Raw genomic sequence first — 21,954 nt, 5'->3', positions numbered from 1 at the left:
TGAAGGGACGGTACTTTCACAAATTGAATTAAATACAACAAACGTTTACATGAAGTGTTCATTGGTTGAGATTTCAAATTAAAAAAAAAAAGGGGGTGGTAAAAATGCCAGTAATCAAGTGACTACCAGGCCAACAAGCTGAGGCAGAAGGTTAAAAGAACAGGGTCTCTCAAAAGGTATATAAAAAACAAAATTTTTTTAAATGAAGGCAAGATTTGTCGTGTTAATACTTAGCAGACGAGGAATGCAATCTACAATTTTAGGATCATTTTAAACTTCAATTTAAAAATAAAAACTTGGAATTTTTTTTTTTTGATTATTTAGATTACTATTCCCATTCGTATTATTTCGATTCTTTGGCCTACCGTTTTTTTTTTTTTACATGGGGTCACCACTTATCAAGGCCCAGAGGCAACTCGAGGATAAGCATTAATGGTTATACATTAGTCATTGTGATTTTAGCGTAGTAAACAGTGGGAATTTTATAACTTGGATTACTTAGGGGGACGGTTCAATAAAAACTTGTTCACATTGGACTTGAAGACGATCAGATTGTAGTCAGCTGGAAAGCAGGCAAATGGAATAGAGCTCCACAGGCGTGCAGTTCTAAGAAGAAGCCCTGTTCATGGAATCTACGTTTGGGTGTAGGTACAGATAAAGAGTGTGGGAAATTGTTGATAGTGGTTTTGGCTAGACGAATGTTTTACGTGAAAGTCTGGCAAGGGGGGACCATAGATTGAAGTTCAGATGAGCACCTGCCATGAAAATAACGATAAAGCAGGGACAGGCTCGCTATGTCTCCTGTGGGAAAGCGGTTGCAGGGAAGAGAAAAGGGCATCCCCCACTAAGCTACGAAGTCTATTCTGAACTCTATCAAAGTATAAACTGCTTCTAGCAGCTCCTGCCCAGATGTGGCAGCAGTACTCCATCGTTGGCCGAACCTGGCTTTTATATAGATAGAGAATTGCATCAGACGTGAGATATCTACTGGAGCAATAGAAGGATCCCACCATTTTTCCAGTGACTTTGGCAATGGATTTGATATACGTGTTCCATTTCAGATCAGGAGTAAAGGTCAAACCCAGAAGCTTGTCAAAACATGAAGCCTCCCCAAGACGAGAGCCATTCATTTCGATTGATGGCAGCTGGGCAACAGAGCATTGATGATGTAAAGATAGAAGCTTGGTTTTAGATGCATTAAAAGTAACCAGCCACTTTTTTCCCCATTGTACCACGTGCTCAAGGTCAGAGAAAAGCGAATCAGAGAGAACTTGGTCATTTACGATCTTCAAAGTGCTACCATAGATGGTAGTATCGTCAGCATAAATGTCTACGAATGATCTAAGGATGTGGTTTGGAAGATCATTGAGGTAGATCAGGAACAGAGTTGGACCCAGGATGGACCCCCGAGGGACTCTAGCATTAATACTGAGAGCCTCTGATTTCTGACCATAGTTATTTTCACAATATTTCGGTTGACCTTCAAATGTATCTTGTCGAACTTGGGAATCTTTCTGTTGAACTCTGGAATCTTCACAGAATTTCAAATAGATCGTTGCATAGTGAATAGAGTGCTTGATAAAAGCGACACTCTTCTGGAGGTTGAAGATTCACTCCACAGTGCAGGCGATACTAAGAATCAAACTGCAAAGCACTTAGAACTTTTACCAAAGTCATGGCAAAAAGAATGAGAGCATGCTAAACCCGTGAATCAAATATAGAATTTCGTTCGAAATTCCATGAAGATTCCAGAATTCAACAGAAAGATTCAGAGTTTAATAAGATACACCTGAAGAAGGTCAGAGGTTACATCGGCTGAAACACGAGAATAACACTCAAGATGAGAACAGCTGTTCGAACAATATAAATAATACAAATAACAAATCTTCATCTCAAAAATCAGAAACATAATACGACTCCCATCTGGTTCCAAATATTCCACAACTTTCGGATGATATACTCTCTGACCTTCAAACATCTTCACTTGTCAGTCAAAAGTGGGAATCATTGTTGAACTCAGGAACTTGAAATCTCATTATCATCCATCAACATCAGCATGTGTTGGGACTGACTTCCAAATACTAACCTATTTTTATTTTTTTTTTTGGCTAGGTTTTTATTTATCCTTCTTTCTCACAAGAAAAATTTGTGAGAATAAGGGATAAATAAAAACCTGTTGTTCAACGAAACATGTTTTATACATATACTAGCGAGGGGTACCCGGCGTTGCCCGGGTGTTTGGAGGTGTGTGTGTGGAAACTCCGGGGGGGGGGGTTAAAAAAAAAAAAAAAAGTAAGTATGAGGATCGAACCAGAACCCTTGAGGCAAAGTTGTAAATTAAAGTGTGAAAAAAAAAAAAACATGCAGCGGACACACGTCTGAATTTATTTAATTACTTGGATTTGGCAGGTGCCCGTTTTAATGAGGTCAAGTTTGACTGCGGAATTTTTATTTTCCCAAGATGTTATAGGGAAAAAGACCAACTCACATGCGGCGAGCGATAAATGTTAAATATTTATCTTCCCGAAATCGAGCAAATTAAATAGACAGGCGAGCTTCGTTGTTAACTGTGAGATATTATGATTTATATGTGATATAAAAACTTTTTTAAAGTTGTGAAGCAACCGACCGCTTCTCTGAAAAAAGCCTTTTGTAGACATACAGAAAAAGTGAACACACATACAAACATACATACATTTTCGCTTTTATATTTATAGATAAATAGGTTTATTTATTGAATGAGATTTTGCCCTTGCTTGGCTTTAAACCGTTAAATTTTTCAATAATATATAAAATTCTAAATTTAACGGTTTAAAGCCAAACAAGTGCAGAATCTCATTCAATAAAATGGAAATGTTGAATTTAATTTTAATAAATATTTATTGACTGACATTATGCAATTGTTTGGCTTTAATTTTTGAATTTTATATTCTATATCAACAATGCTTACTATAAACAGTGGACTTTCTATTACGCACACACACACACATAATTTCAAAATGGCATAATAGAAACATATTAAAGGTATTTGCAGCTTTTCTTCCAATTTTCGGATTTTCATTATATCAAATCGCACTTAATTTCCTTTTGACGGATTGATTGTTGCTATTTCTTTTGATGAGTTAAGGGTATAATAGATTCACTGATTGATATAATAAGTGATTGATTTTGCGCTATGAAACAGATACTATCAAGAATTGTAAATTTCAACTGAATTAAAGGAATAAATTATAAGATGGTCAACATCATGAATTTTGGAATATATTTTTTTGTTATTTATTTACTATATTGCTCTGTAATTACATCGAGCTTCTTAAATAAGGATTAGTATATATTATAAGAAAATATATTTCTTCAGATATGAAATGAAATTTATTTATACAAATATTGGGGCTACATATGTGCATACATGTTTCTGTAATCACCCGCGTTGGGGGATTACGTCTTCAGGCCAAGAATTATCGTTGAGAACTGATATTAAAAAAAAAATAAAAAATAAAAAAAAATTTTTTTTAAATTTGTTTCTTTTTTTTTTTAATATCAGTTCTCAACGATAATTCTTGGCCTGAAGACGTAATCCCCCAACGCGGATGATTACAGAAACATGTATGCACATATGTAGCCATCAATGTTTGTATAAATAAATTTCATATACCTGCTCTGTTTACTCATTGAGCACTCTTTAGTAGATACATGTTGTTTCATTGGATGTACTTCTAGGAAACTAAGCTCTACTGGCTAAATATATATATATATATATATATATATATATATATATATGAGATAGAGAGAATCTGATCCAAGACAAAGAAATTTTCTAGTTTCGTTAATATCAAGATAACTATAAGGTGCCTTCAATAAGTTACCAAACTTTTCGTACAGGCATTTAAAATTGTTGTAGACTCTTGAAAATTAACTGTTATTGCTATGCATCCTATGAGATGACCGACCAATTTTTATGATTTCAGGTTCAAATGAACAGCTAGAGCAGGAATTGGAAGACATCCTACTAAAGCCTGATTGTCACAGCTGGTGAATTTTAAAAATGTGATCTGGACATGAGGATACTTTAGAAGAACGATATGCAATAAAATTTTGTTTTAAACTTCGTAAAAAAAAATGCTATAGAAACATATGGAATGCTTCAGACTGCTTTTAGACCATCTTGCATAAATCAAGCATCAGTTTTTGAGTGGCATAAGAGATTCAAGGAAGGCAGGGAATCTGTGCGGGATGATGGGAGTAAGAATTGATTGGCCAAATAAAGAATTTCATGGATACAGACTGTCGTGTGTCTATAAAGGCAATAAATGCACAGTTTGATGTCAGTGTGGGAACTATGCTCACAAGTATTCACAAGAAACTGAAGATGTGGAAGATTTACGTGAAATTTGTCCTAAGAGTGCTCAGAGAAGATCAGAAAGAAAGACGTTGTCATGACAGCAAAGAGATGGTCAAGCTGATTAATTCAGATCCTGCAGTTCTCGATACTCTAGTGACCTGCGATAAGAGCTGAATCTACTGCTATGACCCAGAGACCATGAGACAAGAGTTCCCAGTGGAAGCATTCTGGCTCTCCCAGACCCAAGAAGGCCAAACAGAGTAAAACCTCTCAGAAACTTATGAGGAGCCCTTTTTTTACAGTACGGGAGTGATTTATATGGGTTCCCACTGGACAGACAGTCAACAAGGAATACTATGTTGCGGTTGTAAGGGAGTTTAGGAAGAGATTCTATCGGAAGAGGTCAGCACTATACAAATCAGGTCAGTGGCATTTCCACCAGGACAATGCACTGGTCCACAACACCATTCTTGTCACAGACAATTTGACCAAGATGAGCATCAAGACAGTTCCTCAGCCTCCCTATAATCAGATCTTGCTCCCTGTGACTTTTCATTATATCCTAAGCTCAAGGAAAACCTTGGAGGCTGTCGTAATGAGACAATTGAGATGAAAGGGGTTGTGACGAGGGTTATTGACACGCTCACACAAGAGGACCTCCATGAGACCTTCCAGAAGTTGTTGAAATGGTACAAGCGCATTGCAGCAAAAGGAGATTACTTCGAAGGAGACCAAAGTTTCATCTGTGTACTATCAAGAAAAGTGTTCAGACAAAAAAAGTCTGGAAATTTATTGAAGGCACCTCGTATCTCAGCAAGCAAGTTTCTGGGTCTCCAGTCATAATTTCAGAAACCCTGGAAACTTCCTTGTCAATATTTAAGAAAATATGAAACAAAAAAAATTGTCTTTGGTTAGTATTTCATAAATGCAGATGCTAAGCTCAACAGTACATGCATCTACTCTTTATCCATCGTCATGTCTACTTAATGCTTTATATATTGGAACAATGACATTGAGGACATTGCCAAGGCTGCTGCAAGGAAAGTAGGTTTCCTTTATCGAGCTAGAAGAGAACTCACACCTGAGAGTATCCTGTACCTCTTCCAGATGAAGCTAGATGAATGCTGCACCAGGTAAAGGGGTACTTGGTGCCGGTTGCTTTCAGCAATGTTAAGCACGGGTGGGAAGATTTCTCATGCCCTCCTCACCATCGACACAACTAGAGTCACTGAACCTTGACCAAACTAAAGATAAATGCCCTTTTCTGAAACAAAAAAAGCTCTCATCTTCATAACCACTTGCTGTGACAGAGCAACAACAGGGAGGACACTTCTCATGCCTTTCCTTTCAACATCAACCCGACCAGTTTACCATCAACCGATTAAACATTTCAAATACAAATTGATTATATTTGCTTGCACTTAATCATATAGATTTTTTCATCTTAAAAAAAAAAAAAAAAAAGAAATCAATTTATGTCTTTTTTTTTTTTTTGCATCTGATGGTTTCCTGCAGTCTTTGTCCCCCCCCCCCATTTTTTTGTCGTATAATCACATTTTAAATATTCGATATTTCCTCCTCTCGCAATTTATGCCGTAAAAAATTTATGCAATATAAATGATCGATACAAAAGAAAAATGTCACATGATTGTATTCAATTTTTTTTTTTTAAATCAATTAATATGAAAAAATAAAATAAAATAAATATATTTTAGATCCAAGTTGAACTAGCGGAATCCCATGGAAATTCCACAGCATTCTGCATATAATTTACTGTTAATCTATATATATAAAAGCGAAAATGTATGTATGTATGTACGCTTTTCCTCGATGTCCACAAAAGGCTTCCTCCAGAGAAGCGCTCGTTCGCTTCACAACTTCTTAAAACATTTTATATCATCTATAAATTGTAATATCTCGCAGTTAACCATGGAGCTCGCCTGTCTATTTAAATTTATTGACTTTCAAACGTTAATTATTCGACATTTCCCGCATTGACACGTGTTACATTCGGTTTTTAGTATAAAAAAAGTGAAACTCGACTCTAATCCCAGGCCCAGAGCCAGTGGTCTCTAGAGAGCTAAGTAACGTTTGGTCAATGTCGACTTCGTCGTATCAGACGGTAGCTCGGGTTTTTAAAAATAAACAAACCGATTTATTGACCTCATTCAAAACTGTCCCGCACAAAATGCTAACTGCTGAATACCTATCGCCGTCACGTCAATCAAAAACGCGCACCTGTTGTTTTTTTTACTATTACTAGCATGAAAAGTCATATGGTTAAGCTTAAACGTGGAAAAGTAAAGGACTAGTTGTTAAAACTGGAAAAGAAAAAAATAAGATATTTTAGTAAAAAATATAATAAATTTATAACTTAAAATATTGCAGCATTAAGATTTTTTTTTAAATTCAGTTTAAAATTATATAATCAATTCTTAATGCTGCAATATTTTAAGTTATAAATTTATTATATTTTTTACTAGAATATCTTGTCCTTTTCTTTTCCAGATTTAACAACTACTCCGTTACTTTTCCACGTTTAAGCTTAACCATATTACTTTTCATGCTCACATTTTTCTATTGTAATCTATATATTAATACGATAGCGTGTGTGTTCTTTTGTGTATCACGCCTACATTTTTGTTCCCCGAATGACTGTCGTTTAATTGTTATGACCTTCCATTACTTGTAATAAATAATTTTACTAAGAATTCTTCATAAGTTTTGGGTTCGGTTTCGATTTTAACTGAAGGAACTCGTTATATACACATTTTTTTTTTTTTATAAATTTTGGTTTCAGTTTCGATTCAAGCTGATGCACCCAAGTCATACGGATATGTTTTTTTTTATTTTTAAAATCACAACTTTATAATATATAAGAATCGATAGAAAATTGATTCTATAATAATATATATGAAATCTACATAAATCAAAATATCATATTTAAGTGTATTTTATGATTGGGCTACACGGGGTGTAGCAGTGTCAGAAATTTCGTGAAAATAGTGAATAATTCCACCCCATCTTTCCAAGCTTATAACTCCTCGAAAAATGTAATTCAAGCCCTAATTTTTTTTTTCAATTAAAGGAGCAATGGCCAAGGTTTTATTAAAAAAAAAAAAAAAAACAATGTGGTTTTTTTTTTTTAAAAAAGGTTTTAAACTTCGGACTTTACAGGTAAATTTCTAAAAAAGGGATTTTTTTTTTTTGTTTTAAATTTGAATATTATTTATTGACCTTTTCTCTTCAATTTGTGATATATAAAACTATTAAACATAAATTAATTATTTACTTTTTAAGAAAAACTTGAAAATGTGTGACACTTACACATATGGGGGGGCGTGAATTTAAAAAAAAAAAACGTTTGTCTAAAATATTATATTCGGTTTATTGGAAAGAACATAAAATTTCACATTGACCCTGAAAATATCGTAAAAATAGAATCAATAGAAAAATTTTGATAGATTTTTAAAGTTTAAAAATTGAAAAATATTGAGTTCGGAAAATTCATTACTGTTTTTTTTGTTTTTTAAATATATATATTTCTATTACTTTTAAAACAACTGTAATAGTTTATTTTGGAAGTATAATCCATAAAGAAAATAAATAACCCACTTTTAACAGAGAAATTACGAGATTTTTATATTTTATTCGCAGTTTCGTGTTAGGGGTGTCAAAAATTCCTACAAAAATTCTGATACTGCTTACACGGGGTGTCCCTGCTAGCTTAAATAAATACCTTTGCAGCTTTAATAAAATAGCTACAATAATATCAAGGCGTTTCCATTTACGCTGAACATCCACAGAATTCCAACATCAATATATTACATATGAAAAAGTCCACTGTGGAATTTCCACAGGTCCCGCTAGTTAATATATATTTTTATATCGTTATTTTCTTTCTTTATTGATTTCTCTCTCTCATATATATAAAATTGTCGCTTTTTTAATTATTCCTTTTGTATAGCTATCTTTCGCAACTGTATTTGTGCCGAGCAAATATCAAGAAGCCATAGGGTCGATTTATACAAGCGCCTTGCTTTTTATCAGCAAGTCCAAACACGAAATGTGTATAAAAAAAAATAAATAGTAGGATAGGCACAAGACGGATTGAATGAGGTGACATTTTTTATGAAGTCAGAATATCATATTAAAAAAGAAGAAGCGAATTTTATATAATAAAGTGGATTCAAATAGAGGGGTCGGTTTTGGTAGTAAATAAATAAATGGTCACAACGAGCATCGAGAGAATTGGAGAAAGAAAGAAAAATAGGAAAGCCGGGTTTGGTTCATCCATTTTGTTTTCGACTTGTTGGTTTTCTTTTATTTTTTGGGTTTTTTTTTTTATGTCTGGCAAAAACATTACATAACATTTTTTATCTTATTTATACATCGTTTGGACAATAAAAATTAGTGATAGTTATTAAAAAAATAAAAAAAAAAACAAAACAAACAAACAATTGTGGATAACAATTATAAAAATTGTGTTTGTTAAGATAGTCAACAGCTCGATTTTTTTTAAATATGCCGTTTTTGCTATTGCGTTTGTTTTTTTTATTTAAATCAAAGTGGGTTTGTATTACTACACATAGATTCGAAAAAGTTGTCAAAAAACAAATATATAACAAATAAATGTTATCAAAGGCAAGATAAGTTACTTTTCTACCTAACTGGATATATTTTTTGGGTTTTTATTTAATGTAACATGTTTATTCAGCTCGAAAAACATACAGTGTTTACCGATGTATTGGAAAATTTTAAATGGCGCCCGACTTTCTGTTGAACACGATAAGTTTGGGAAAATGGGCTAAAAATAAAAAAAAAACTATAAAAAATACTGTTAGAAAACCCCACCGAATATATGCCAGCCTATGTCACGTTTGAGCGAGTCTATCGTGATAAAGCTAAAAGTGTTGGTCGCCATGAACAAGTAATCTAAAATATCCGTTCGAGTTATCTCCCCTGTGTTATAAACTGTTCACAGACTGTACATCTAAGAAAAATACTCAATTTTCCGTAAAAATTACATTTAATCATAACTTTCCATTCGATGAATTTTCGTAATATTTGAATAAATTACTATTGTCGACATGACAATTAAGTACGTAATATTGTTTTTGCTTCAAACGACATATTAAAAAAAAATCGATCAGTCGACTATCTTAACAAACACTAGAAATTGTTTCCTGTCACATGACTTTGATAAATTACACATTGAATTTATTTACTACGAAGTTAATTATTGAAATAAATAAATAAAAATAGAACAGCATAAAACAAATTTTTTTTAAATCTTATCTAAAAATTTAACTCCACCAGAATGCATTTGGATTCATTCGTCAATGATGTCCAGTATAGAAAATGTCTAAAATTTAAAGCTTAAGGGGTGTTAAGAAGAAACTAAAATTAAAGAAATCTTTATTAATTGTGCAACATAGTGCATATATGGTGTGCATGAGAAAATCAGCAGCAGACATAGGATAGCTGACTAGCAAAAAAATTAGCAGCAGCAGCTGTTTTAGCAATATGCAAATTAGCATATGTGCATGAGCTTGCATGGCGAAAAAAAGAGGAAAATACATCACGTGAAAGTGCTAGCTACAGCCGCCATGAGGTGGCAGGGAGAGAGAATGTTAAAAAGCACATGGTATATGTGGCAGAGCGTTGTAAAACACGTGTGTGTGAAAAGACTTTTGAAAAATAAAAAAAAATGCGTTATTTTAGAAAAACCACGAATAAATGCACTTTTAAAAAATGTCAGATATTTTTTTTAATTTCTGTTTTGGTTTGTGAATTGAGTGATTTTTAAACATTTAAGGCTTTTATTAAAGAAATTTATATTTTGAAAAAGAAAAAAAAAAAAATTCATAATTTAACTGTTTCATATAAAATTTTGGAAAAAAAAAATATATATATTCTAATCTGACTGTTACATTTTTACATCTAATTAAATTTGTTTATAAAATGCGTTTCATAAATTGTTATATTTTATTTCTGCATTCAAAAAAATTATATATAAAAAATTTGAAATACAGAACGTTAGATTTTTTGCTTTGTTTTTACGGATCTTGTTTTGAATTTCAATAAAAATTTTGATTTGCAAAAAAAAAAAAAAATCATTCAATTTTTTTATTTTCTCCTCTTTTCTCTCATATAACTCTTCCAAAAAGGCAAAACAAAAAATATAGTTCAGGTCAGCTAAAGTGCACTTGTGCCAAATTTTGAAATATCTAATTGTGCTCACATTACACGGTAGAATAATAAAATTGTTGCCCTAGAAAAGATGACATAATTCCATTTCCATTTGATGAAAACCGGTTTTCTTTTTTTTTTTTTTTTTTTTGTTGTTGTTGCAGCAGACCATCTACTAGTTGACAAGTTACGTACAAATCCCAAAAGCCAGGAGAGCTTTCTATCATGTCTTAAAAGTGACACAATGTTCACTAAGCAAGATCGGAAATGCACCGCTGTACAACTCATGCTCTCTCCCGATCTAAGTTATGACAACAGGACCATTGCCAGCGCCCTCAAAATGCACTGCTGGATTGCCAGGATAACAGGGATGTGCTTAGCATAATGAAAACAAAGTTTCCGTCCACGTTTATGGGCTTTGGTGTGGTTTCAAGTAAGGGCCACATCATGCCTCCTTTCATTTTCAAAGTCAGCTTTAACGTCAACACCAAAGTGTACCTGGATGTGCTAAAAGAGTGTGATGATCCCCATGGTGTAATCAGGTGGCTGATGGCAGACCCTGAGTGTGGCAACAGGGTGCAGCACCGGTCCACAAGTCTAAAGAGACCCAAACTTGGCTTCAGAAGGAATGCTACAACTCTGTACCCTTCTCTCACTGGCGCCTCCTCCATCTCGGACCTGAACCTGCTGGACCACTTCATTTGGTCATATGTCGAGAATATCACCAACATGACCTCTCACAACACCAAATCCAAGCTGATTACCACCATCCACAGTGTATTCACCGAGCTCCCGGCAGCGTTTGTGGAAAAAGATTGTTCCCAGTTTCAGACTCGTATTGAGGTGGTGATTGAGGCTGAAGGCGTCTACATTGAATAGATGTCAGTTCTACTATATAATCAAGTTAACCCCATTTGATTTTTTTCAATAAAAGTTTTTAAATAAAATTAGTGTTGTTTTCTTTAGGGGGGACAAATTTATTGTTCCACCCTGTATGCACTCTAATGATCCTTTTAAAATACTCCGAGGAAGCTGAAAATTAGGGAATTTTTATTAATTGAGTTATCATACCCATCGTTAACATTTTACAAAAAAATGAAATAAAAATAAAATTAAAAAAGTATATAGAAAAATAAAAAAAATGAAATAAAAATAAAACAAAATACAAATAGAAAAATAAAAATGAAATAAAAAATAAAATAAAAAATAAATAAAAAAATATAAATAAAAATAAAATAAAAAATATAAATAAAAAATTTTAAAAATGAAATAAAAATAAAATTTAAAAAAATGAAATAAAATAAAATTAAAAAAAATGAAATAAAAATAAAATAAAAAAATGGAATAAAAATAAAATAAAAATAAAATAAAAAAATGGAATAAAAATAAAAAAAAAAATGGAATAAAAATAAAACAAAATACAAACAGAAAAATAAAAAAATGAAATAAAAAATAAAATAAAATATAAATAAAAAAATATAAATAAAAATAAAATAAAAAAATATAAATAAAAAAATATAGATAGAAAAATAAATTATCACGAAAGTCTTCCAGTTTCACATCATTTTCATAAAACTAAATTAAATCAAATATAGCCCACATGATTCACCCTTATGCCGAGCAAGCGTTTCAAAATTCTATGGTTGGTTATTGTAGTTTAGGATCGAATCGGACACATACAAGTCTGTTGGCGCATTTGTAGAGGAGCCAGGTATGAATGTGGGTTTCCTCCGCGAGTATGGCATACGTTCTTCGAAACCCATCGCTTAGAATCAGTCTCTAGCAATCATAGTTGTAAAAACACTCTTAGTCGACGGTACAAATGAGATCCCGGTTCTGTTTTGTTTTTTGGTGCTAAAGAGCATCTGAAGATGCCCAACCCCCATATTTTATGCCCCCCTCACCTCGGTCTTCCCTCACAGCTATTGTTTCTCAGAGATCACCTTCCAACCCCTCCCTCTTGTTTGTCCATTCCCAATTTTTTCATACCCCCTATTAGCCCCCCACTCCCAATTAGAGAATGTCCTGCTTATTTTCGGTTTCCCCGGAAAACAGTGGGAGTTTTAATACCTAGCCATGGGTGGGGAGGGACCTTACTAACATACCCCAATACCGACATCTTGCTGCCCAACTCCCTATACAGTACCCCTGATGCTTATGTCCCTGATAGTAGCCCCCTACAACAAAGTGGCAATGTGCCTTGTTTGAGGTGAAAATGTAATAAAAAAAAAAAAAAAAAAAAATTAAATAGGCATTTTATTTGGTTTTTACATTTATTTCGGGGGGGGGGGTCATTAAGTAGGATTATCTTCACGGTGTGAATGTGGTATTGTGGTGGAAGGTACAGACGAAGAGTAATCACAGAATTCATAGACAACAAAATAGATGTTACTGTGACATAAGCTGACAGAGTGAGTTTCTAATAGTATTTTGTATAATTTTTTTAGTTTGAACTCATTTTCCCAAACTTAATGTATTCAACAGAGACCTCGCTGCGATTTGTCTTTTTCAAATATATCGATAAACACTATGATTTTTGAACCGAATAAACATTTTACACTTAATAAAAACACTAAAAACTTATCCAGTTAGGTAGAAAAGTAACTTATCTTGCCTTTCGTAGCATTTATTTGTTATATATTTGTTTTTTGGGGTTTTTTTTTATGCAGACTTTTCAACAAATGTTTTTACAATTATATATTGATACATTTTTATACATATTTATATTGTTTTGGCTTTTAAATATTTTTGTGCTAAAAAAAAAAAAAAAAGAAAAAATCTGGCAAATGTGTATTAAGCGGCGTAAATTATTTGACAGAAAAATTTATAAAAATTATTCATTTTTATATAAAACACAGGATTGCCAGATTGGCCTTTTTTTAGGCTAAATTTGACCTTTTTTACGCTCTTGCATGGACCATGGTTCCACGCAAAAGCGTAAAAAAAGGCCAAATTTGGCTTCAAAAAGGTCAATCCGGCAACCTTAGAAAGGCCAAAATTTCAAAACAAGATGGCGGCCTCCGTTGTTGTACATTTAGTCTAATAAAAAAATGTTGAAGAAATAAAAATTTAATTTTTTCGGGTTTTATTCCAGCCTTAGGGTTTAATGTGTTTTATATAAAAATAAATAATTTTTATAAATTTTTGTGTCAAATAATTTACGCCGCTAAAATACACATTTGCCAAAAATCTTGTTTGTTATTTATTTGCCGTACTATTTGACTAAGAAGAAATTAGAGTTATCACCCACTAACAACGGAGCCGTCCGTGTAATGCAGAAGTGCCAATACTTTTTTCGTCAAAAACCGAAAATGGTGGCATCAGGCATACGAAAACCTGGATCGGGAACCACAAATACTGAAAATAAAGTTTTGTAGTGCTGAATTATAAAAATAATTTATTTACAAATATTTCGTTTCAGTTTAAGCTTGTTCCGTTTTTACATATGGCAATACTTCCGGTTTGTTGGACTAGATTTTGTAAATGTTTAACTTGACTCTTATTTACACATTTCAAACGAGTTTTAATTTTTATCAACGATTCAAACTTTTTTTTTTTGTCACATTATTTGACGACGAAGTATAAGATTGTCAAAATTACTAGTAAAAAAAAAAATTATTAATGCTTTTTATTTGCTCTAGAAACAAGAATTTTTTCGCCTTTATCCAGAAACTTCTTTACAATTCGGCGCGTCTATATTATAATAACAAAAATTTACTTCAAGTTCAAGTGAAACAAATGGTACCTAATTATCTGGTCTCAACTAGTAACATATCCAAAAATTACAAAAATCAATAAGGTAGAAAATTATTAATGAAAAAAAAATGTGGAAAAGGGAAATCACTATAAAAAGAAAAAGATAAGTCGACAGGGGAGATAATTCTGTTGCTTACGTCACGTGATGAACGTAATTCAAAATGTTGGACAAATTCGTTTCCTCATCTAAACTTTATCGAAAATCGTTTTTTATTAATGATTATTTTTTATACCTTATCGTTTTCCGTAATTTTTGAATATGTTACTATTTTCGACATGACAATTACGTAGGCACCATTTGTTTTTACTTGAAATTCAATATTTTTTCGTTACTATAATAATATAGAAGCACCGTCAATACAAAGGCTAGAAAAATCACTTCCGAATGTTCACGTTTACGACACTGTCGAACATGTGCTAGCCGCGGAGATTTATTCGTGAGGTACGAAATTAAAAAATGATGGGGAGGGGGCTTTCGAACAAACAAACTTACTGCTCTAGTGACCCCCTCGACACACACGCATTATATATATATATATATATATATATATATATATATATATATATATATATATATATATATTGGATAATCCCATCTATTCACTGTGAAGGTCCCCAGATTCCAGGGGGGGGGGAGCTTTTTACTCTAATAGCTTCTTTTCTCAAACTGCTAGTCCTGCTCCCCTAACTGTAGAGACATGCAGAAATTTCAATGTAATGTGAACAAACCTTTCATTGCACAACTCCTCACTTGTGACGATCCTTATAAATTTGACCTAGTATCAGGTATCAATCTGACACAGTATCAGGTCTCAGTGTCAACGTGCCTCATTTGCTGTAAATTAAATGTAAAACGCATAGAGTAATTTTTTTTTACTGCCTTTATTCACTCCATACAATGCCACTTGGACTTAAGGGGCTACTATTTAGGGCCGTATCTATGTAGGGAGTTGAGTAGCAATATGGCTGTTCACATTACATTTGAACTTTTGCATGTCAGTACAGTCAGGGAAATGGGGAATCTGGAGGGAATTCTAAAGCCTAGCAGTTCGAAGGAGAAACTATTAGAATAGAAGGCTTTCCGGTATCTAAGAAGCTATACATTATAGGGGTGAGATTTTGCTGATTGTCTGGTTTGTTGAGGAGAGTATTTTCATGTCGATGGGGTACAAGTGCTTTGAGTTCGTCGGAGCATATTCTATCAAAATACTTCTAAAACAGGCACAGAGATGCAACAGGAGTTGAAGTTTGTTGATAGTGTGAAAGCTATTAGATTGGAGACTTCTTTTGGTTTAAGAGCGAAAGACTAGTAGCAGAGGCATAAACCCAGATGTGTCAACAATACTCAATATCTGCACAAAAGATAGTGGATACTCTCAAGTGCGAGTAAGTTTCTAGCACAGTAGAGAGAGAGACCAACTTCTTCGCAGCAACCTTGTCAATGCTTATTAGCGCTTCTACATTATTGGGACGAGATTTTGTAGTCGATAAACGGAGTTTCCAGATTTAAAACCCCCCCCTCCCCCCCCCAAAAAAAAACAATGGTTTCAACTGATTTTTTTGTCATAAGTAGCTTCCAAATTATGCAGTCGGAATTACCTGAATATTATTGAATTATTAAAAAAAAAAAAAAAAAAAACTTTAATCGTGATAGCAGGTGAAAAATTGCCGCCATCTTATTTAAACCGAAAATTACCTCCCTTTTGAATTCTCCTGTGTTCAACGATGGTTTCTTTTTTAAATTCTATTTTTTTTTTATTTTCTTTAATAAATAATTTTCTACCTTATCGATTTTCATAATTTTTAGATATAATCGTCTTAAAAATACGAGGAATACGTAGATATTATTTTAATGTAAAATTCAGTATTACGATTTCCAAGATCTCGTCCCAATAGTGTAGAAGCGCGAATGTATTTGTTCCAATTTATGTTGCCTGTGAAGTTTAAACGAAGAGCTTTCAGGGAGCGTAGACATAGAAATCAGTAGTTGAGAAGGTTTCTTGTAATTGTTAAAGGAAAGGAGTTTAGTCTTAGTAGCATTGAAAAAGAAATCACTGTGGCGAGCAGTCGAGCGCGAGCGTCCAAGCGAGCACATGTTCGACACTATGCCGTAAACTTGACCATTCGAAAGTGTTGGTACATCTCCTCTTAAATAGGATGAAAAAAGTCGGGGTTGTATTACTGTACACACAGATTCGAAAAAGTTGTCAAAAAACAAATATATAACAAATAAATATTATCAAAGGCAAGATAAGTTACTTTTCTACCAAACTGGATATATTCTTCGTGTTTTTATTCAATGTAACATGTTTATTCAGCTCGAAAACCATACAGTGTTTACCGATGTATTGGAAAATTCAAGATGGCGTCTGAACACGTTAAGTTTGGGGAAAATTGTTATAAATAAAAAACTGGATAAAATACTGTTAAAACCCCGCTCAATATATGTTACCGTGACATAACTTGACATATATTCGGCGAGTTTTTAATAGTATTTTGTCTAGTTTTTTTTTTATTTATAACACCTTTTCCCAAACTTACCGTGTTAAAGAGGGAGTGAGGCGCCATCTTGAATTTTCCAATACATCGGTAAACACTGCATGTTTTTCGAGCTGAATAAACATGTTACATTGAATAAAAACATGAAAAACATATCCAGTTTGGTAGAAAAATAACTTATCTTGCCTTTGATAACATTTATTTGTTATATATTTGTTTTTTGACAACTTTTTCGAATCTATGTGTACACAAACCCAAAAAGTCAAATCTAATAAGTTTTGCACTATCTACAAAGCTCCAACCTTTGTCGCATCCATCAGTGCAGTGGAGTGGAGTGCACATCAGCCACAGCTTGTGCTCCCACGAAGTACATACTCCCGACTAAATCAGAGGATGAGGAGCAGCAAAATCCACCCCCTTCAACGCTGAGGTGCCCAGATGCCGGAAAGCCTTCTACTGTAATAGTTTCTTGGCGAACATGAACGAGAACCCCCCCCCCCATTTTTATAGTAGGTATAAGTAGTACAGTTTTTGAGGCTATAAGGGGTGTTTATTCCGGAAGCCGTTCTTAACATGGAGAGATTTGGGGTTTTAAAGCTGGGTTAGGTTGTAAAAAAAAAAATAAAAATAAATAAAAATACCAACTGGGGGCGATTCTCGTTCAGGTCTGCCAGACTTTGCAATTCCCTCCCTGTTTCCTGCTTCCCTGGCTGTACTAACCTGCAGAAGTTTAAATGTAATGTGAACAGATATCGCTGCTCGCTCAACTCCCCACAGTCCCCTGTTAGACATGACCTCAAATAGTAGCCAATTATGTTCCAAGTGGCAATATGCCTTGCTTGGAGATGAAAGAGCTTCGAAAATTGGAGTTCGTGGTCTGCCAGGTTTGAAAAGGATTTCTGGATACGGGGGTTTATAAACAACAAAAAAAAGTCTAGTATTATGATTCACGTGTTCTCAGCTAAACTTGTTCTGGAAATATCCTTATAGCGAACGAAATAATTCAAAAACGCATTTTATTTCACAATTCTAATTAGGGTCGATGAATACAAAACATTTTAATAATTTTCACGTGAAAAAAATTGAAAATATCAGTTTGTAAAATGTTTTTATTCAAATTTAAAATTGTTTTTTGTGAAGTTGGTGTTATAGAAAATGGTAGATCCATTATACAGGTGTCATTGACAAGAAAGCATTTGTGAAAAAAAAATGAAAAATAAACGGGAAAAATAAATTGTGTAAAAAAAAATAAAGTGAAAGGATAGAAAGAGGATGAGGAAAAAGGAAAAGAAATGAAAAAAGGAAGGAAAAACGGAAAGGGAAAAGAAAGAAAGGAAAAAGAAAGGAAAGGGGAAAAAGAAAAGGAAATAATGAAAAATAATAAGAAATAAAGGAAAAAGAAGAAATAAAGGAAAAGAATAAGGAAAAAAGAAGAAAAAAGGAAGAAAGAAGAAAAAAGGAAAAAAGAATAAGAAAAAAGAAAAGAAAGAAGGAAAGAAAAGAATATTAAAAATTCATTTTTTAATCGCATTTCAATCAAGTGGTTATTTAGGAATTCTCACATCACAAAATTACGAACATCCATTTCATTCGAGTTGGAAAAAAAAAAAAAGAAACAAAAAATGGTTTTATTTTTTTGTTTAAATGAAATAATTTTTCTTTTTGTATTATTTAAAATAAACAACAACAAAAAAAGGAAAATCAAGCGAAAAACTGAGGGGAAAAAAGCCATAAAAACGCCCAAAAAACGAAGGAAAACAACATGTCTCCCTCGTCGTCAATTTCGAACCAAATCCGACGAGTCCGTCGCAAAAATGGACATTTACAGAACAAGAACCAAATGAACAGATTTCGAGCCATCTTTTCTTATTTTCATTTGCTCATCTTTAAAAATATTACATCGACATTAATATTGATATTGAAAATGACGGACATTGCAAAGAGATTTCGCAACGAGACAAACAGGAAAGAAATGTTGCATGTCGATTTCGTAGTTTTACGAAGAAACAAATATTTTTCCAGCGGAATTTCGAAATGTTATTTTTAAAAAAGTTAAAAAAATGGATTCACCGACCTATTAAACTGAAGATAAATAACTAATATTAGTAATAAATAAATAATAACAGGGTTTGCAATAGTCAACAATAACAAAAGAATAAGTTTAAAAAAAAAAAAATGGCTTGGGTTATTAAAACAAGGCAGAAAAACGATGCGGAAATGAACATTTCAAAAGAGAAGTTAGGATCGTTTCAATTTTAGAATATAATATTTTTTTAATGGAGATAAAAATAAATAAATTTTCATTTACCTTGATTAGACATGGTGATTATTTATTATTATTTTTTTTAAGATTCAGTGATGTTTTAATACACAAAAATAAACCAGCCTTCCTTGCCGATATAAATAAATGCGATTACGACGTGTGTTTTACGTTCCTCTGGATCTGTTGATGACGAAACAAATATTGTTATTCGTTTGGTAATGATAACGATGATAATAATACTAGAAATGTTATAAAAGTCTGGTTTATACAAGAATTAAGGCAAAAAAAAATATAATGAAAATACTAGGCGATAGCAGTGGTTGAGTCTTTATGGTTTGTAAGACGAAGTGGGAGGAGGCACTAGAATGTGAGAGAAGGGGAGAAAGACAGAGGAGGTTATAAAAGATAGAGAGAGGGGTGAGGATTAGTGGGAGAGAGTTTCGTAAAGCAACAACCTAGTTTTTATTTATTTATTTTTTTTCCTAAGAGAGAAAAGACGAAGCTAATAAGTACATATTTAAAGGGAGATAATTCATGTCAACCCATAAACATGTTTCTTATTTACTTGCCCCTTTCTCCTGCCGTTGGATGTAGACTATATGCATTCCTCACCCCACCCCGAAAAAAGGGGTTTCTAGAAGGGACCAAAAATTGCCGCAGTCAAGAAAGATTTCTATTTCTTGGCTAGGAGCGAAGTCTAATATTTGATTGCTTTGTGCCTCATTTTCCTAACTTGTATTTTTTTTTTCTTATAGAAAATTTTTATTTATTTTTATTGTCACCTGGAACGTAAGGGGTTATTATTTGGGACCATATCTAGAAGGACACTGTGTAACGAGTTGAGAAGCTAGGTATCTGTTCGGCTCGCATTTAAATTTCAACATGTTAGTATAGTCAGTAAAGAAGGAAACAGGGAGAGAATTCCCAAATTTAGCAGTTTGAGAAAAGAAATTATCGAGCAAAGGAATTGGGTTTGGCTGCTTGTCAGATTAGTTGGGGCTATTTACGTCGAGAGGTCACAAGTGCAACAAGTTCGTCGGAGCACATTCAATTAAAGTACTTGTAAAACAGTCACAGAGATGCAATGATTGGACATGAGTTGGAACTTGGCCGATAGTATGGAACCCGTCATTTTTTTTTTTTTTTTTTTTAAATAAAATCGAGTTTAAATCTGTTTAATATGCAGTATATGCATCTCTGCCCTCCTGAAAAAAAGTTAATCGAGATGGACCAAAAATTTCTAACATTTCTGCAGTCGAGAAAAATCTATTGTCTTTGGGAGGGGGGGGGAGCAAAATGTATTGTATTGCCTTGTTCCTAATTTTCTTAAATCATAATTTTTCCTCATAGTATATATATATATATATATATATATGGGTGACCCCCCCCCAAAAAAAAACGGACCCCAACTCTAATTAGGCCCCGTTTCTTAGTGTTTTGTCTCAGTGAAATGAAACTTTTGTCATAACTAGCAACCGAGAAGGCTAACATGCTTGCCAGTCGGTTCGCCTCAAACTCCACACTGGACCCTCTAAACCACCCCCTACCTCAATTTCCTATGCGGACAGACGCCACGCTAGACGATCTGAAAATCACCCATGTGGCAGGGATATCTCTAGAGAAGATCCTAATTTACCCTATATGTGCTTCAGGGTTGCACTTGCTAACACCACTGCATTTATATTTGCCCTCTATAGGCCCCACAACAGCGGAGTTACTATCTTTAAGAGCATATCTGAGAAAATAGACCACATACTGTCTTCACATCCCTCGGCTAACATCCACATCTGTGGTGACTTCAACGTCCATAACGTGGAATGGCTGACCCATTCAAATAAGACAGATGATGAGGGGAGGTTTTGTCATGATTTTGCCATTGCTTATGACCTCACTCAGATTGTTCGCGAACCCACCCGTGTGCCCGATACACCCAATCAATATGCAAGCCTCTTAGACCTTTTTCTTTCAACTTCCCCTGAGCTATGTTCATGTACCGTTCATTCTCCTTTAGGATCCTCCGACCACTCCGTCGTATCAGTTAAGATAAAAACAAAATGTAAGAAGCAATCAGACGTACCCCTCCACCGTACTGTATACCGATACTCTATGGCTGACTGGGATAGCTTCCGTACATTCATATCTGATTTACCTCTGCACTCCATGTTTAAAAAGGAAGTGTCCTCTATAGTATCAGATCTGACCGAATGGTTGATTGTAGGCATAGACCAATTCATACCATCTAAAAAATTCCAACAAAAACCTAACAGCCAGCCATGGTTCTCCCCAGAATGTGCTGCTGCTATCGCGCACAGAAATCACTTTTTCCATAACTACCAACGTAATAGATGGACTGAGACTAAAGCTGCTTTCAGGACTGCCAGCAACCACTGTAAAAGAGTAATAAAAAATGCAAGAGAGCTATATGCCCAGTCTGTTAAATCCAAGGTAGCTGATCAGCGGCTTGGTTCCCACCAGTTTTGGCAAATAACAAATAGGATCCTGAACAGAAGTGTGTGTTCTATCCCAACCATTATCAATGGACCAGAGGTTATCTCGTTAGCGTCAGACAAGGCCAAACTATTTGCAAAGAACTTTGCAGCTAATTCTACCCTATGCGACGAAGGCCATCAACTCCCCATATTTCCTCCTATAACACAGAACAAGCTAGGTAACATACAAATATCCGTGCATGTGGTCGCCAAGCTAATAAAAAACCTAGATTCCAGTAAAGCAACTGGCCCTGATGGCATCCCAATTATAGTGTTAAAAAAGCTTCAACCAGAACTTGCTCCCATACTTACGAAACTATTAAAGCGCTGCCTTAAGGAGAAGTGCTTTCCGACCCCCTGGAAGACCTCATCAGTTTGCCCTGTATTTAAGAATTCAGGTGATAAGTCATCTC

At 33.8% G+C, this 21,954-nt stretch overlaps 1 protein-coding gene across 1 annotated transcript in view; it reads right to left on the bottom strand.

Moving 5' to 3' along the window:
- LOC145259752 (DAZ-associated protein 2-like) overlaps positions 1-19,403 on the bottom strand; it is a 58,071-nt gene extending 38,668 nt beyond the window's left edge. The window contains exon 1 of the mRNA XM_080117465.1: positions 19,098-19,403. Within this exon, the coding sequence (XP_079973591.1) occupies positions 19,098-19,110 (13 nt within the window). The 5' untranslated portion in view covers positions 19,111-19,403. The remainder of the gene's footprint in view (positions 1-19,097) is intronic.
- Positions 19,404-21,954: the final 2,551 nt, after the last annotated feature.

Source organism: Euprymna scolopes, chromosome 35, assembly GCF_053919585.1.
Source record: "Euprymna scolopes isolate OS-2025 chromosome 35, ASM5391958v1, whole genome shotgun sequence".
NCBI classification, from domain to species: Eukaryota; Metazoa; Mollusca; class Cephalopoda; order Sepiida; family Sepiolidae; genus Euprymna; species Euprymna scolopes.
This window is presented reverse-complemented; position numbering and strand designations above follow the sequence as displayed.